Source organism: Squalius cephalus (genome assembly GCF_949319135.1).
Source record: "Squalius cephalus genome assembly, chromosome: 11".
NCBI lineage: Eukaryota > Metazoa > Chordata > Actinopteri > Cypriniformes > Leuciscidae > Squalius > Squalius cephalus.
The window spans coordinates 8,989,084-9,007,612 of record NC_137132.1 but is presented as its reverse complement, the minus strand read 5'-3'; the positions used below and the strand labels follow the sequence as shown (position 1 = coordinate 9,007,612).

The 18,529-nt window shown below is 35.3% G+C and overlaps 3 protein-coding genes across 3 annotated transcripts; 1 reads left to right on the top strand and 2 right to left on the bottom strand.

Moving 5' to 3' along the window:
• Window positions 1–242: 242 nt before the first annotated feature.
• Window positions 243–10,195, bottom strand: rab30 (RAB30, member RAS oncogene family). The gene is made up of 5 exons (XM_079885069.1): window positions 10,020–10,195; window positions 8,438–8,536; window positions 8,228–8,311; window positions 7,059–7,242; window positions 243–3,800 (listed from the first exon to the last, which is right to left on the bottom strand). The coding sequence occupies exons 2-5, from the start codon at window positions 8,522–8,524 to the stop codon at window positions 3,550–3,552; spliced, it is 606 nt and encodes a 201-aa protein (XP_079741195.1). The 5' UTR covers window positions 8,525–8,536; window positions 10,020–10,195; the 3' UTR covers window positions 243–3,549.
• Window positions 10,196–11,323: 1,128 nt separating this feature from the next.
• Window positions 11,324–12,921, top strand: ndufc2 (NADH:ubiquinone oxidoreductase subunit C2). The gene is made up of 3 exons (XM_079887067.1): window positions 11,324–11,572; window positions 12,484–12,627; window positions 12,738–12,921. The coding sequence occupies exons 1-3, from the start codon at window positions 11,434–11,436 to the stop codon at window positions 12,785–12,787; spliced, it is 333 nt and encodes a 110-aa protein (XP_079743193.1). The 5' UTR covers window positions 11,324–11,433; the 3' UTR covers window positions 12,788–12,921.
• A 2,187-nt stretch (window positions 12,922–15,108) lies between these two features.
• thrsp (thyroid hormone responsive) lies at window positions 15,109–15,827 on the bottom strand. Its single transcript, XM_079887011.1, has one exon. The coding sequence runs from the start codon at window positions 15,644–15,646 to the stop codon at window positions 15,227–15,229; it is 420 nt and encodes a 139-aa protein (XP_079743137.1). The 5' UTR covers window positions 15,647–15,827; the 3' UTR covers window positions 15,109–15,226.
• Window positions 15,828–18,529: the final 2,702 nt, after the last annotated feature.

Below are 18,529 nucleotides of genomic sequence, written 5' to 3'. Positions count from 1 at the left end.
ATCTACCTGTATTATAATATTCACTGAATATCAATAAAATTGTATTAGTGATTTCTATTAGTACGTATTTAACAAAAAAAAAAAAAAAAAAAAAAAAAAAAAAAAATTAATAATAATAATATATATATATATATATTAGTATTATTTTATTATAATACTTACCTTATATTTACCAAATATTTTGTAAAAGAAATGTAATCCACAAATTTTAACTCATTTCCCACAACGACAATAATACAGATAGTGTCATAACCATGTTTATTTGGAGAAATGTATTAACTTGCAGTCTATTATGCTGAGAATTAAAACACAAAGTTACACACACAGAATTGCTCAAGAAAACATATTCGCAATACTGAATTGCTGCAGTCGTGGGGTTTGTCTCTTTATGATAAATGAATCACAGATGACGCGTCACAACTTATATACCAAAAGCACATAAATGTACAGCGAAAGAATTGAGTTTCATCTTCACTAGACAAAAGACTGTTACTCCTTGATGAATATTGTCTTTACATAATGAGACATAATAACATTGTCCACAGAAAATGTAAGCGCTTAGTAACAACTTATACTGGAAATTAGAGCCTTTAACATAGAAAAGAAATTATTATAGAGTCCCATTGGTACACAATGCAACACATTACAATATGGCGATTATCTGTAAAACAAAGCTAGACAAAAATACCTGACAGAGAAAATACTGTGCATGGCACGTCAAGTAACATAGAAAGAAAACAGTTTACAAAACTAGAAAAGGTTATCACTTTAAAATTAAATGTTAATAGAAAAGCTTAATATCATATAAGCAGCAATGCGTAAATATGAGGAAAATGCATTATATTGAAAAGTAATTGGCATGGACAAAAAAAAAAAAAAAAAGGGAAAACAATTGGTCCTCAAGTAGGTGTTGGATTTTGTTGAGTGTTAAAAAAAAAATCACTCTAAACAAAATCATTGAATTATTATCATCTTCATCATCACAAATATAACCAAGCACAAGGCATCTAAAACCTCAGATGTAATTCCGTCAATTTTGTTAATTAACAAGAAGAAAAGAAAAAGGAAAAAGCTCTGTAGCAGCAAGTAAAATACTGACAGTCTATAAAAGAGGAGATTCACAGTTCCATTGTAATGACACCGGTGCAAACAACCCTACAGCACAGCCAAGGTTGGAGGTACAAGTTCCAACGGTTTAAAAAGTCATTAAAATGCACAACACAGTTCCAGAACAGAAATCAGAATCACTGCATCACACCGCTAAACAACTCCATCATCTCTTCCTCAATATAATGCGTTGAAACACAAAGACCATTTGTGCAAGAACTCACTGAAACATCTATGAAATACATGATATCTCTCATTCACACAAAAACTACACACACACACACACACACACTGTTCTCTTGGCCTCTCGAGTGCCAAAAGCTTTAAACATCGCTACGGTTATTACAATACTAAAGCTGGACTAAATGAACTACAAAGCATCCTGGTATATTTCAGTTCTTGTAATATGTAATAATGTGTAGAAGGACAGAATATCTCCAAAAGTGAATCAGGAGTATTCCTATAGGGAAAACAAACTATTAATATGGAATGAAATATGCATTTTAGAGAGTGCATTATTACATTGAGTTCATTGGGTTTACTTTTTAGCATATAATGTGCAAAGCCACTAAAAACCTCTGGACTGGTAGATCTCATAAAACCAGTCAAGAACACACCGTTCAGTCTCTTATGTTCACCAAATATTGTGAAATGCTATTACGGTTTAAAATGAATGTTTGAATATATTTTAAAATGTAATTTATTCCTATGACGTAAAGCTGAATTTTCAGCATCATTACTCCAGTCTTCAGAGTCACATGATCCTTCAGAAATCAGTATAATCTGACGTTTTGATGCTGAAGAACCATTTCTTGTTATTATTATCAATGTTGAAATCAATTGTGCTGCTTAATATTTTTGTGGAAACTGATACATCAAAAGTGCATTTATTTGAAATAGAAATCTAAATGTCTTTATGGTCACTTTTTAGCAATTTAATGCATCTTTGCTGAATAAAAGAATTAATTTCCCAAACTTTTGAACGGTTGTGTATTTCACTTCAAAATCATAATTTTGCAAAGAAAATGGAGCTTATTTTGTGAACAATAACATTTCTACAGTGTGCTTAATTTCCATAAAGATTATGCACATTTTCTATTCATGACTTTAATGCAAAAACAAAACAAAAAACACACTTTAAAGTATGAACATGTTATGGTAGAATTAATATGTTGTACTGAGAAAAAAATAATAAAAAAAAAAAATATATAAAGTAACTGTCTGGACAGGATTATTCCAATTACTGTACTGATAATCTAATGAGAATTATTCTTAAAATAATGAGAACAAACAAAATCTAATGCAAGAGAAAACACAAACTCGCATCCAGACCAATATATTGACACGATTTGAGTCACATTTTTGTGTGAAACATGACCCAAACATGTACCCCAAGAGACTCCCCGGGGTGCTATGTAACGCATTACGACAGGATGGAAATGGCAGAGGCACATTGGGTTTTTGCTGTGACTTGTCAAAATGGCATGGCCTTCGTTGGGTATTAACAGCCAGGCTTCCATTCAAGCAGTGGATGTTTAGTGGGTAGTTTATATTCTCCACTTAATAAACGAGGGGGTTTTACTTCACATCTTCCTGTCACAGATTATTGACGGTAGCTGGCTGTCTGTTTGCATTGTTGACTTTCACTTAAAAAAAGGAAAGCATGCATTAGCAACCTCAAACGATTTCCCAAGGAATCATCAAGAAGTGCATTTTGTGCGAGTAATAAATGTGCACATCAACACACCAATTTTGTGGCAATGGTTCTTAAAGGAGCAGTTCACCCTAAAATGAAAATTCTCATGTCGTTCCAAACCGCAAGCATCATATGGCTTCACAAGACTTGAAATATAGCGCACAAGTCTTGTGGACTGCTCTGGTCACTGTAGGCTTTAATTCGGGAAAAGACCAGCGTGAACATTCTTCAAAACATCTTCTTTTGTGGAAGAAAGTGAGTAATATGGGTTTGGAATGACATGAGGGTGAATAAATGATGACAGAATGTCAATTTCTGGATGAATTAGTCCTTCAAGTGGGTGAGATTGCGAAGAAAACAAATCTCTAATATGACAAATACATTGGCTCTCAAGTCAGCAGGGAAATCCCAACTGTTGCATTGTACAGAAGTGTAGAAAATCTCATTGTCTGACCTACTAGCAAGCATTATTGTGTAACAAGGCCCTTTTTACGGTCCAAATGCATCTACTGTAAGAGCTTTGGACCAACCCCCCCACCACCCCCCTTTAAAAGCAGCAGCATCTTGTTATGTTTTTCCCGAATGTATGTTTTAAAATACTCAGGGATTTGAGAAGGGTAAAAGAAGTAGACAAGAAGTGGCAAAGAGTAACCAACCACTGCAACTACGTAGTGGTCACCAACAATACAACCACTTTGTATGCAATCCATGTTGCGTCCTCAGCCAGACAGGGAGGCCAAGTCTACTTAGTTCATGCTGCAGCAACTCAAGTAATTGATGTTTTTCCCTTCTCCAGGCATGGGGGTGGAGTCGTTGTTGTCTAACGTGTTTTGTTTGGCCTCGCGGATCAGTTCGCAGGCCAGATCCAGAAAGAGCTTCTCCACGTTGTCCGATTCTTTGGCAGAGGTCTCCAGATACAGCATGCTCTGCGCCTCCGCAAACTCCTCCGCTCGCTGCCGGTGGACCTCTCGCTTATCGGCCAAGTCTATCTTATTCCCTGTGAACAACAACAGTATTGAACAGGGCTCAAATGCTCTGGTGACAAGGACATCCAACATATGTTGACAGCTAGAAGGTCTAATGTAAGCGAGGCAGTTTGTTCTGTGTTAACAAGTAAGCTGTTTGCATATTCAACAGCCCCAAAAACGTATTAAAGGGGTCATCAGGTGCAAAATTCATTTTTATATGGTGTTTGCATATAAATGTGTCTTTGCAGTGTGTGGACACAACCACCATACAATGAAAAAAATCTTCTTTTTTTTTAAAATCCTCAAAAAGTCTAAACACTCTCAATTAAAATTTTCTGAGCAATATGATGCATATCCACAACCGCTGACGGACTGTCCCGTATTAGCATATTTCCGCTCAGCCATTTGTATATTGGTGCCATGGCAGCACTTTATGTGTCTTGTGTCGACACCCCCCATGGAAGAGAGGGGTGGGGTGAGCAGTTGCTCATTATCATTTAAAGAGACATGCACCGAAACGGGTCGCTGTGAACTGAGCTGTTTTACACAACCATTGAGGAATTTTAACCAAAGTATGTTACAAACTTTACACGAAGACCCTAAAGAATCATACCAACTTGTGGAAAATGGACATCCGATGACCCCTTTAAAGTAATGTTGACTTTAATGTTGACTACCAATATATGCATGAGCGCCTTAATCAGCAAGTATATGAAACTTTACTGATAAACTTTTTTGGAAAACACAGATGTCATGAGACTCTCAGCATTAAAATCGCAGTGAAACGGAAGTAGCAACAGATGAAAACGGAGACTTGGTTCTATGCTGTTGTTGATTGGATTTTGAGATGAGATGAAATGGAGGAAAATGAGTGTGAGTTCATGACAAACAAATTAGATTTATGCAGAGGTTTATGCATTAAATTATGCAGAGGATAAATTATGGGTTTTTTTACCATTTGCGACGCCTGGCAAAAGTTAAAAGGACCACTATGTAACTATTTTATGTTCAAAAGTAAGAAAATTTAAATAATTGGTCAATACATCATTAATCCTTCTTCCAAAATGTGTTTTGTCTTACTCTGATTCACAATAGCAAGCCTATTTTAAGTGTTTATATTTAAGACCTGTCAGGGTTGTTTTTGCTGAAAATTGCATACATACGTCACTAGCCTGCGCGTCTCGTCATATCCGTAAATAGAGAGAAGTTGCTCCGGCTGCTTTGACGCGTGTATAGTGTGTGAGTGGCAGAGGTTAGTTGACACAACGAGTGAGAAAGGTTGACATGGAGCAGCGAAATCTCCAACCTCCGGGAATCACCCGTTTTAAACAAACGCCGAACAAAAGAGAGTCTTCTGGCAAAAAGAGAACGCGACAGAGCTCGTAATAAAACAAGAATCAACATTGGCTTGGCTTTTCAGAGATGGCAAGAAATGAGGGATTTGAAATGTTGTAAAAGCGACGCGGAGATGGTGTTTTATTACTCAACAGGTGAGTAAGGTATTTTATTGAACAGATTAATTGCCATATGTAGCTCTCTAACAGAGTTCATTCAAAGCATTATTTATTGTGAAGGGTCATATTTATCCACGCAGTTACACAGTATCTATCAGAACAGTGTCATCTCTTCCTGTTTTTAAATCAAAGCTCAAACTCACTTAAGGCCCCAATATACTTCAAGCTAAATCAAAGAACGAACTGATATGATGTAAAACGAACAAAATCAGGCCAAAACGAAGTTCATTTTGGGAGTTCGCAACAGCTTGCCAAAGCGAACTTTCCGGAAAAGTTTGCTCCGGCTGCTAAACACCTTCGTACTTCCATCGATCCGTGACAATTACGTAATAGGTAGGTGTGGCTCTAAGGCTCCGCTTTCTTTTACGTGAAAATCTTTTCTGGTTCATCTCTCCTGTTCAGTCCCTCGAGGTCAGACGCCCGCGAGTGAAAACATGAAAGTTGTACTTCTGATTAAACGAGACACTGACACTGTATCTCATGTTTAATACTGTTAAGCTGCTGGATTTTAAGCAATCTATTGTATGAAGTGATTTATAAATAAAAGTGACGAGACTTTACCGGAGAGCCGTAGAGCTCGTCCAAACATATCCACGATGCAATGACCAGATGCTTTTCTTATGTTTTATTAAATGCTTGCGGTTTTCTCAATTTTGTTGTGTTTATTTCGTTACCGAGAGGAAAGTGCACAGTACATATTTACATATTCATCTCAACGTCGCTCTCGCAGTGTGGATGGCGTCAGATGTTTGATTACAGTATATTACTGCTCACGTATTACGCATTTACTCCTAAATGAAGAACAGAAAGAAATCTGCCTTGAGTATATCAGGGCCTTTGCTGTGGCATAAATCTTTAGTCTGTGTCTGTTATTTTTTTATATGGATTGTTAATATGCGTTAAGTTTGTTTTACCTTATTTATTGATATGTACCATTTGGTCAACCTTGGGTTGTTTTTAAATGTGTTTTATAAATAAACAATGAATGAATAAATAAATGCATTGATGAGTTTGCTGGGGTTTAAGTGGACTAAATGATTGGAGATGTCCTGCGTATGTCACCAGAGAGAAGTCACCAGAAGATTGAGTAAGGACATTTTGATTAAATATTAGGAGATCAATTTAAAATATATATATTAATTGGTTAGTTCACCAAAAAATTACTCATCCTCATGTCATTCTAAACCGATAAGTTTTGTTCATCTTCGAAACACAACTTAAATATTTTTAATGAAATCTGAGATATTTCTGTCTCTTCTTTGAAAGTCTATTCACTCAAATCACTTGACGATTCAAAATGTTCACAAAGACTGTATATTAAATCTATATGAATCGAGTGGTTTAATTCAAGTCTTCTGAAGAAAACGATCGCTTTATATGATGATTTAATTTAGGCTTTTATTCACATATAAACACTGATTTGCGAACATAAATAGAGCACTCAAATATGGTAAACGGGACATGATTGCTTGACACATGAGAACCAACAGGGTTCACTCTCACACACATTTGAACTTCCTCAAGAAACAACAAGGTTTCTCCTCGCATGTCAAGCAAATTTGGTTGAGCTTCCAATGTATGACCTCTCAGATTTCATTAAAAATGTGTTCATTTGTGTTTCAAAGATTAACAAAAGTACACTAGTCAACATTTGAAGTGGATCAAAACCTTTCATCAAAGTTAGACATGAATTTTGAACAATACCCGTTCTAGATAGATAGATAGATAGATAGATATTTAAATTAGAAAAAAAAATGAAGCTTGAATACTCACCTACTAAGATTGTCACCACTTGGTTGTTGGCATACTGCTCGATCTCCCTCAGCCACTCAGGAAGGCACCGGAAGGAATCTTCACAGGTGATGTCGTAGGTGAGAATGAGGGCGTTGGCACTGCGGTAGTAACTCTGGGTAATTGAGCGGAACCTCTCCTGCCCGGCCGTGTCCCAGATCTGGAGCTGTGGGCATGAGCAGATCGAATAAACAGTCAAGTCACTTAACACGTTTAGCAGAACCCAACACAAACTAGAGCTTTCAGTCCATTACATTAGCAGGAAGTGCAGTGAAATGCAGGAAAAGGCTCAGAGGTGCCTATAGATGCAAAAACACATGCTAAATCTGTCAGTGTTCCAGTGGTCTAAACTGATGCTTTCTAAAATTATATAATAAAAAAGTGTGTTATAAATGACACTATACTTTATAGTTTTATATAACTCATATTTGTAATTCCTGTTCTGTTCTGAATACCGTTAAATTTAAGGATTTGTAGTGGAGTAAGGGAAGCTAGAAGACATGTTTATAGTGTTTAGAATGTATGTAAACGTTTTGTTTTACTTATTATTTATTTTGACACTTATTATTTATTTTGACATTTTTTGTTAATTTAATATTAAAATGTGACATACACTGATGCAAACTTTATTTTAATTTTTTTGCCCGGTGCGACTATATATACACAGTATATTTAAAGCAAATTCCTAGTCTTTTTTTTTTTACATTTATTTTTTTATTTTTGGCTGTGTTAAGAATCCTCCATGTGTCATTTCCTAAATGAAAAACAGCCTTGTCAATGGATAATAATAATAATAAAAAATAAAAAAAATGTATTATTATAATATTATTATTATATTGTGAAGTGTCCTTGGGTTTGGGGCAATGCAAATAAAAAAGAAGTAATAATAATAATAATTATTATTATTATTATGTGAGGTACCCTTGTGTTTGGAGCTTTGTAAATAAAAAAAGAAATCATAATAATAATTATTATTATTTACATAGCCCCTTTAACAAAGGACAATGTACAATTCATGACAAAAATAAATCAAGTGCACATCAAAAGACTCAAAAGCAATAGAATATAAAAAAAGATAACAGAAATAACTTAATACAAAATAAAGACTGAAAACTTTTCACATTTCTTTATGCATAATGAGTCACACCCACCTTCACCTTCACTCCTTTTATTTCCACAGTTTTGATCATAAAATCGACTCCAATGGTGGCGCCTTGTCCAGGAGGGAACAGCCCCTAGACAATGACAACGTTTGAATGCAATGATTATTATGCAATTATTATTACCAGGGACCATCAATCCTGTAGAAACACTGCACATTGCAAACCTCTAGTGCTGGAAATGATTCCACACACACACACCTGAGTGAAGCGTCGGACGAGGCAGGTTTTGCCCACTCCAGCATTTCCAATCAGCACAATTTTGAATAAGTAGTCATAATCCTCCATGCTCACGCTCAGCTGAGGGAACATGAATGAAGACAGAGAGAGAGAGAGAGGCAGATAATACGTGGGTGTTAAAAACTGCAATGCAAAACACACATGGCTGAGCAACATCCCTCTGATAAAACACTGTTTGAAGTAACAGAGCCTCAGCAGCCCTTACAGAACAAACATTTCAATGTCACCAGTGATGCATTACTGAGAACAAACGGGGGAATAAACTACGCCTGATGTCTCTGGGGACCCTTTTTTTGGCTTTTCATTCTTTAATTGATTCGATCAACAGTGCCTCTGTATTTCACCACACACATTAGCTGTGTTTGTTTCTGAAGTGTTGCTATAGGAGAAGCTGCTATGCATGCGCTCAAACACTGCTGTTGCCAAGGCCTATGGCAGGATGCTGAGAGGAGCGCAATAAAGACACCAGGAATAAAGAGCAACTCCCAGAGGGCTGTCAACACACATGCACACAGGCAAACACTTGTTCAACAGCTAGGCTAATTAAGAATGGTGTAGTAGGACGTTAGCATATGCAGCTTACAAGAAATATAGCTGAAAATGTGCATAAACCATAAACATTAAAAACAGTTTTGATTCAATAAACTTAACTTCATTCACTGTATGCATTAACACTCCACCATGTCATCACCACTGCAAACAAACCTCACATTCATTTTGAATGTGATTAATTTATCAAATAAAAAATATTAGTTGAGCTTGTGATCAGCCACATTTATATTTTAGATCTTTTGGCACACAATTTATGGCATATTCATATGTATATACATTTTTGATGTTTTATAGTTATTTTAAAAATGTACAAATTTTTTGCTATTTATCACTCGCATTGCCACATAATGCAACAGCATGAGCACAACTTTTTACACTCATAGAATAACAAAATACACATTTAATTTTGATCCAGAAATAAATACTGAAAATAGAGTAAATATAACTTTACTATTCCTTTACATATTAAACATTATGACTCTAATATGTGGATTATGTAGAAAACACACACATACATGCATGAATGCATACATGTACATGCATGCATGCATGCATAAACATACATACACACACACACATACATATGCATATGCATACATACATACATGCATACATAAAATACATAACGTTACATACATACATGCATGCATGCATGCATGCATACATACATACATGTATACAATAAAGCATACTAAATCATAGAACAGAAAATAAATACTTTATTGATCCCCACTCGGTATGAAAAAAGATCTGCAAAATCTCCAAGCAGAAAACTGAAATTTGATATGCAATATACCTCTGAGCAGAGGAGAAGGAGAAAAGACACAGCCATGGCCTAAATCCGTTTCTTTCTATTTGGACCCTTTATAAATTGTGAAAACTGCATATTTTATTTTATGATGAAATAAAACCAGCAGTCACAGTGCTCTCCATTAGCTATAGCAGGATGCTCTGCACATTAAAGGTCACATTAAATCATCTTTTCACTTACCAAGTAACAGGGGATTCACCCCACTGCTTCTATTATTCCGAATGCATTCAGTCTTTTCTTCAGGCTCTTAATCTAAACGATAATAGCAGTCGCGCAGCGCCCAACAGAAACCTCGGCAGATTTTCGGCTCCAGTGTTGCTGCACAATAATCGCAGTAGTTTCCTCGGTTTTTTGATAATGACGTCATGCTGCTTCCCCAGTGGAAGACCGAGTCCGGAAAAATCGCCGCTGCATTCTGGGATTTGAAGTTCTGCTTCCACCCGCAGCGACTTTACATGATTGAACTGTGAAAATGGCAAAACAGAATTGCAGAAAAGCTAATAAGTCGGGGTTTTTTAGATCTATTGAAGCTTGTTTCGCCAGGGGAAACAGTAGTCGGAAATTCCGGACTTTTTCCTCACAAGAATTGCAAGGTATAAAGTTTATAAGTCATGCAGGTTTGCGAGATGTAAACTTTACGAGTTTATACTATAAACTCGTAAAGTTTACATCTCGCAAACCTGCATGACTTTTCCCATTAGATTTCTGGATTTACTTCTGGAATTTCTCGCAATTTTGACTTTTTATTAGAATTTTGAGTTTAGGCCTATGACTCGCAATTCAGTTTTTTCCCCCCCTCTAAATTCTGAGTTTACATCTCGCAATTGTTTTTAACATCAAATATTAGAATAAACTTTTTTTCTCACAATTGTGAATTTATGTCTAGAAATTCTGACATTTTTCTCATCAGAATTGCGATAAAACAAAAGTCAAAATTGTGAGATAAAAATCCTCCATTGCCTTTTTATTATTTTACCAATGTCGGAAACAAGCGGCCATAGGCTGCGTCCGAAATCGCATAGGTACTCTCTTGAGTAGGTACTTATTTTGAATAAGTAGCCTACTTCACAACCAATATATAAAATAAAATAAAATATATATATATATATATATATATATATATATATATATATATATATATCATAGACTGTAATATATCATATATATCCTCTCCCGTGGCCTCATTGGATAGTAAAGTGTCCATCGTATGCAAACTTCAGAATCTCACCGGAAGTATTTTTTTTCCAATACTGTGAATTCTGACATAGCAGGCCTACTTCTTTTATCACAGATTCTGCAGAACCACATACTGTCAAATTACTCTCACTAATTTTACAATATCTTTCTGTGGCAGAAGTAGTAAGAGTAGTATGCTAGTATGCGGTTCCGAATTCAGCCATGCTGTTTTTCGACTAGAGAAGTATGCGATATCGGTATTCATCAATTGAAGCCCTCCCCGGAACCCTTGTAATTCGTCGTGTGTTTCTCCCCGGACGGGTTACCATTTCCGCCTAAACATTGTCCTTGGTTTCCTCTAGGAGGTGATATGGAAAGTTAAGTGTTCTGACTTCAGAAAAGCCTGTTATCTGGGAACATGGGGCTTCTGCCTGATGAGGCGAAACGTCTTCCTCCTCCGGGGATCGTCAACAGAAATTCGGTGTGGTTCGGGCTGTGCGGCTGGGCGTGCGCGATGCTGCACAACAGCTTGAACCGCAGGCCTGCACTCAAAGCCGGTGAGAACAAATCTGCACCAATGCAGTTCTAATAAATCATACCTGTAACAAACACATTGTCATTTGATGGCATAATAATGTCAAATGAATGGGTTCCTGGCTAATTTGACTTTGCAGTCTTTACACAAATGAATTGTGGTGGTTCAGACATGGTGTTAGTTTGACATTTACATGGTACTGAATGAACACATTAATATGCCTTATTTACGTGGTTCCATGTAAAAAAAAAAAAAAGAAAACCTATGGTTACTAACATTGGGATATTTTTATTACCAAGACCAATAGAATTACTATCACACTCGTTCTTATCACCTCAGCCAATAATATTGCTTGTGACTGTATATAATTTGCATATCAGCACTATATTGATTTCATTTAGTAGCTTAATATCAGAATGTGATGTAAAATTTATACAGTCATACCAGCTTTAAAGTCAGCATGAAACATAAGCCTTTTCTATTCTATTGTTATGTATTTGAGTGGAACTGTTTCTCAAACAAGAAAAAAAAAAAAAAGTAGGGCGGGACTTGATTTTGTCCATGGGGAATTGATTGTATGGTTGTGGTTTGCTATTGGTGGATCTCATGTGAGTGACAGGTTGCCCCGCCCTCACACCAGTAAACGTCATTAGAGAAGAGATCGATATAAGAAATAAATCATGTGTAGTAAATAGTGCAATATTATTTTAAAAAACAGGAATTGTCTATTTTGATTTCATGTGACTTTAATATGCACATAAAAAAATAAATAAAAAAAAAGGTGCTTCTTACCAGTAAAGTTAACAGACTATGAAGATTAAAAAATCAACTGGACTCGAAACCGCAAGCATGCAAAACAGTCATTGGATTATGCGAACATATCTTGTGTAGTGCTTTGACTTTCCACCTGTTTTTTTTTATATATATATACAGGTGTTCATCGCCAAACGCTGTTCGTAACCATTGGATGGTTCATTGGCTATCATCTCACAAAATATGAGAATTACAAATATGCCACATTGGACAGGGACATGAATGAGTACATCCGGCTGCATCCTGATGAGTTTCAACAGAAAGGTAACAACAGCACATGGAAATCCAGTCACATTAGTGTGTTTTAAATTACTGTGCATGTTGCCACAATACTTTCATTCCTTTAACTTTTTCATTTCTCTTTCTCAAACCAGAACGGAGGACATTTGCCGAAATCGTGGAGCCGTTTCATCCAATCCGTTGAGAGGATGTAGTTGTCACGAGGAACATGAAGACTATAGTTGAAAATCTGGTTTAACAGGCTTTTCTGTTATAAATACTCTTATATTGATTTATTAAGTTGTGTACTCAATGTCATTAAACTATTTAAAAGAACAATCTGATTTCTTTATTTGCGCTTTCATTTGTTTTCCAATGCACATCCAGATTAGTTTATTTTTAGGGACATTCAACACAAAACAAAACCATTATCTACCCACCCTCAAAAAACAAGATTAGCTGCTAGAAAACACTTCAAAATGTATAATAATCTGTGAAATTACACAAGGGTAATTAAATGATGGCAGAACTGTTCCTTTCACAGTCTGAATTGCTATGCACGTGTAGGATACTGATTATGTCATTATGAATGGCATAATGTCAAAAAGCATGTTGCATAATTCAAGGGCATGCATACATGAGGCCCTCAGAATCCCTGAAATGACCTTACAAATGATTGTGACAGGACTGTCAATAGACCGTTTGGGAGCAGTTGTGTCACTAGCTGTGCACACATTGTGTTGGCAGAAAACTGGTGGTAACAAGTGGAGGAAAACTCATTTTCTGCCACCAGGTAAGCTCTGCCCACAAAACACATCATCATTGTTTGCAAACACCCAAATAGACTGACATTTGAGTGTTCTTTCTTGTTGTACACAATGTATTTATTTTCTGATCATTTATCAACTGATCTGCTTTTAAAGGGACATGAGTTGTCTAAGAAAATGTACACACTGCCCATAAATTAGAATCATAGTATTTTAATCTGTTGTTCATTTGTCCCTAACAAGTTGGACATTTTTGATCCACCATTTCATTGATTTGGTTTAATAAAAGATTACGTTTATTTACCCAGAGCTTGACCAAAATAATGTTTCAAATGTTTTACATCACCGTATCATGATTCAACAAAAATCTCTTTTAAAACTGAGTTTGATTTTCTAAACCTTTTGTCCAAAAGGAATGACCCAACTGATTTCAGCTAGACTTTGGCACGGATATTGTACCGATAGCGCGCCTCATGCAATCCCAGGAGCTTTGCAACTGATTCAGTTACCCTTGGTTTATTTTTGAAGCTCATCGATTTTGTCATAAATTCACAGTTAAAAACCAGATTATTCCAGTAAACTGAAATTATTACAGGACTTTCTAGAAAGTGTGTACTTTAGAGTTATTCTCATTAACCAAACCTAAAACTATATTGTTAAATTATAAAATATACAATACAATAAAATATAAATATTAGAAAGGGGAAACTTAAACTAAATGAAATATTGAAATGTAGCCTTGGCAGCTAAAATTAGTTGAAGAAGCACTAAAGTTTTTCCCTGGGGGAAAATAAATCAAACCTAAATTCTAGTATTTAAAATGACACAATATGGGTTGTCCATATTTGACCCAAACATAGGTTGAAACAACCCAGCCTTTTTTTAGTGTAATAATTATAATAAAATTGGCAAAATCGCATAACAAATTTACTAAAAATAAAAGCTATAAATAAAACTATAATATGATATGGTAACAGTTTACAATAAGGTTCATTAGTTAACATTAATGTATTTACTAACATGAACTAACCATGAGCAATACATTTGTTACAGTATTTGTTAATCTTTGTTAATGATAGTTAATAAAAAATACAGCTGTACATTGTTCATGTTAGTTCACTGTGCATTAACAAATGTTAAAAAAATACAACCTTTGATTTTAATAACGTATTAGTAAATGTTGAAATTAATATTAACTATGATTAATAAATGCTGAAGAAGTATTGTTCATTCTCAGTTCATATTAACTAAGGTAGTTAACTAATGTTAACTAATGAACCTGATTGTAAAATGTTAGCATATAAATAACACTAAAAAGCACTGGTGTACATACAGTAATTTTGCAAAATTGACATGAATTGTCTTTTATTGCCTTATATTTGTTGCATCTCTGAAGATTTCACAATGTACTGGTTATTTTGACTGAAAGTACACATGATGACATATATATATATATATATGTAATATATGACATACAAATGATGTACAATTATGTCTTGAATAATGAAGTTCTTTTATAGGTGTTTCAATGATCTTGTGTATGTACTTTACCAAATGAGTATTCTGCAATCTCATATGAGGAAGCAGTTATTTATTTAGATATCAAATTAAAAAAAAGAATCCTCACAATAGTTCACTGACAATAATTACAAAGAATGCTAAATAATATTGCAAGCCAAATGTAAAGGATGAAAAACTAATAATTATTAGGAGACATTTAAATATTAAAGTTCTTTTAAATAAGATTCTAAAACAAAAATAATTTTTCAGATTTTTTATTGCATGTCACATAGATAGTGACAAGGATGTAAACAGCTTTCCGGATAACTTAATTGCTTCCACCTCAAGACGGATTCTTCCTCAAGATGTGCTGAATCCTAATGGCCGACCCCAATGATGTCCAAGTATTTCTCAGTCAAGTTCTGGGACTTGTTTGAGAGCGTAGCCATGACTGTGAACAGGCCCCGCAGATGGAAGTGGAAAAGCGCCTCAGGTTCGGCCTCCAGCAGCGGCTCCAGGCCTGTGTGCAGGGCGGCGTGACTCTTGGTATTGCCGCCGTCGTCGTGAGGGAAGAGCCCGCTCTCCACTGTGTTCTTGATGGCTTTCAGCATAAGGTAGGACTCGTACAGGTCCATGCTGTTGTCGGCGGCCTCGCAGTCCTGAGCCTCGTCGTACGGCACATCTCTCAGGAGGCTGGGAAGAAGGACGGTCTGCTCCATATTGCGCACCACTGTGCTGTAGCGCCTCAGGGCCAGCAGGAGGGAGTTTCGGTTCAGCCTATTGTCGGGGGACTGCATGATGTCTCGTGGGTTTCAGGCTGAGGGCGTCTCTTGATAAGATGGTGAAGTGGCTGAGGCCTGGATGCAGTGCAAGATCTAGAGAAAGAGGCTCTTTTTATAGTGTGTCTATGGGGCAGTTATGCAACACAGTGGCCTGATCTGGCTACAGCTAAAGCGTTCATTTGAGCTAACACACCCCTCCCTAAAGTGTATTTCTTCACAGCTTGATATTTTGGCTTCCATGCAGTTTACAGAAGGACACTGACCCCAAAATGGCATGGTTTACATCAGACCCTCTCTAGGGAACTAGGGACTTGTAGTGCAATCTTAGAAGTTTATTTTAAATAAACTGTACTCGCAGCACTATTATTTTTAAAATGAAAAGCCATTTCTGTGTACTTAAAGAGAGTACACTTTCTTAACATACTTGAGTATGATTTTAAAAAGTGTACTTTTTAAAATTGTCAAATTAAAAGCATTAATTTGCACTTTAAATCATTATGTTTTAATAATCTTTTGTAGTGCTTAACTTTCCCCGAAATTGATACTAATATATTGGTAACTGTACAAATAAGTCTCCATTTGTAAACATTATGTTAATTAACATGAACCAACAATGAAAAATACTTTGAAAACATTTATTAATCAGAGTTAATATTAATTTCAACATTTACTAAGACATTATTCAAATCAAAAGATGTTAGATAAAAATATATAAAATATTATTTAATGGACCTGAACTAACAGAACTAACAATGTAATTGTATTAACTAATGTTAACAATTATTATTAAATACAAATGCATTGGTCAGTGTTTGTTCATTTTAGTAAATGCATCAACAAACGTTAACTACTGGGAACTTATTGTAAAGTGTTACCAATATATTATTGCAACTTCATCATTACAAATGTGTAATTACAAATATATCTGGTATATATGTAACCCCTCACCCGGGTCCTCCGTTACATTTACATGGTTCTTATAAGAAGTTTTGAGAAATAACATTAAAGTATATTTTAGTTCAGTTTAATTAGTTTACTAGGCCTATAAATGTTTGTCCATATCAATATTTCAAAGGCTATAGAAGTAATTCTGAATTTAAATATAAAGATGTACTTAGGTGTGTAAAAAAAGTCATCTTAAATGAATTGTGGTTTAACATGCAATTAAGTGTCTGAAAACACTGCATTATGTTCATACTTAAATATATTTTTTTGAAGTATATCTTTACGTATATTTGTACGTACGTACAAACATCACTTTTTTTAATTCAAAATTAACTAAATTTAAATGTCAATACATCATCAGTCCTACTTCCCAAACATGTTTTTGACTTAACCTGATTCACTATGGTAAACCTACTATAAGCATTTATATTTTAGACCTGTTGGGAATGGTTTAGTGGGAAATTGCATACATACGTCACTCGTCACTCGTGTCTCGTGATATCTGAAAATAGAGAAAAGGCTGCTTTGACGTGTGTATGGTGCGGGATGGGAGTGGGAGAGGTTAGTTGACACACGAGTGAGAAAGGTTGACATTGAGCATCTAAATCTCCAACCTCCGGGAAATCACACGTTTAAAACAAATGCTGCAAGGAGAGTCTGCTGGCAAAAAGAGAACGCGACAGAGCTTGTAATAAAACAAGAATCAACATTAGCTTGACTTTTCAGAGATGTTGTAAAAGCGTTTTACTAAGCGCTTTAGTTAATCAAATCAAAATTTAGTTAATCATATCTAAAAGTTTAGATATGTCCGTAGCTGCATGTCAAAAAGGGCCGCTATGATGTTCATGCATTCAATGATTTTATCTCATATCACCTACTGTTTGACAACCTGGTCACAAGCTAGCAACACTTCTCTCAAACCACTACTCTCCCTATATAAAAAAAACTCTTAAAGTACTTGATAGGAAATCCATACATTATCATCATTGTCATATTTTAATAAATATATAATTATTAAATTTCGAAAACTTGATTATACAGATCTCTGTCTTATGTACAAAATTTTACATGGACTGGCTCCTCCTATTGTGCCAGTTTGTAAACACAGCACCAAATGCTTACAGATCTACAAGGACTGCAGGAAGAGGTGACTGCATTGTCCCGTTTAGGAAGAGTGCACTGACAGCTTTCTCAGTCAGGGCTGCTCGTGAATGGAACCTCATTCCAATTCACATTAGGAATTTTAAAACGTACGCTTCTTTTAAACTTAACTTAAAGAAGTGGCTAACAGTCAGGACTGTCAACATTACATTTGACATGAAATCTTGCTGCTACCCTGTCTTCTCTGTCCTGCCTGTTTGTTTGTTTGTGCTTCTTGTGCTATGCCGATGAGGTTGTCTGGCTCATTTGTGGTGAAACCTCTGTTGGTTATTGTCCCAGCTATATTGTTTTTTGTGCATGTCCAAAAAATGTTTGTTAAATGGACTGACAGTTTGGCTTGTGTGTGTATGTGTTGTTGTTGATATTGACCAATTGTTCTATTTTATATGTTGGTTTAGTAATTTTTTTTATTATTCATATTAACCTGTATGTAATATTTCAATCCTTTTTGTATAATTTTTTTTTAAATTTTTTTTTTTAGGTGTGACATATTAAGATCTGTCCAGGGATAGCAGATGTAAAATAGCCTTCTGGCTAATTTTGGCACACTGTACATTTAATTATGTATTATTAGTGTGCATTGTCCCTGTTAAATAAACCTGAAATAAATAAATGAATAAAATAAATCAACAGGTGATTATAAGGTATTTTATTGAACAGATTGTCATATGTAGCTCTTTAACAGAATTGATTGTAAAGCATTATCTATTGAGAAGTGTCATTTCATTATGGTTGTTGTAGCGCTGTTCTGGAATTTATTTTCAAGGGAGTACTGTGTCTATATAGCTACAG

Coding starts and splice junctions, on each gene's coding strand:
- rab30 (XM_079885069.1), bottom strand. CDS start 8,524: ATGGAGGATTATGACTACTTATTCAAAATTGTGCTGATTGGAAATGCT. Junction 8,312..8,437: donor TCGTCCGACGCTTCACTCAG/GTGTGTGTGTGT, acceptor GTCATTGTCTAG/GGGCTGTTCCCTCCTGGACA. Junction 7,243..8,227: donor TAAAAGGAGTGAAGGTGAAG/GTGGGTGTGACT, acceptor TCATGCCCACAG/CTCCAGATCTGGGACACGGC.
- thrsp (XM_079887011.1), bottom strand. CDS start 15,646: ATGCAGTCCCCCGACAATAGGCTGAACCGAAACTCCCTCCTGCTGGCC.
- ndufc2 (XM_079887067.1), top strand. CDS start 11,434: ATGGGGCTTCTGCCTGATGAGGCGAAACGTCTTCCTCCTCCGGGGATC. Junction 11,573..12,483: donor CAGGCCTGCACTCAAAGCCG/GTGAGAACAAAT, acceptor ATATATATACAG/GTGTTCATCGCCAAACGCTG. Junction 12,628..12,737: donor TGATGAGTTTCAACAGAAAG/GTAACAACAGCA, acceptor TTCTCAAACCAG/AACGGAGGACATTTGCCGAA.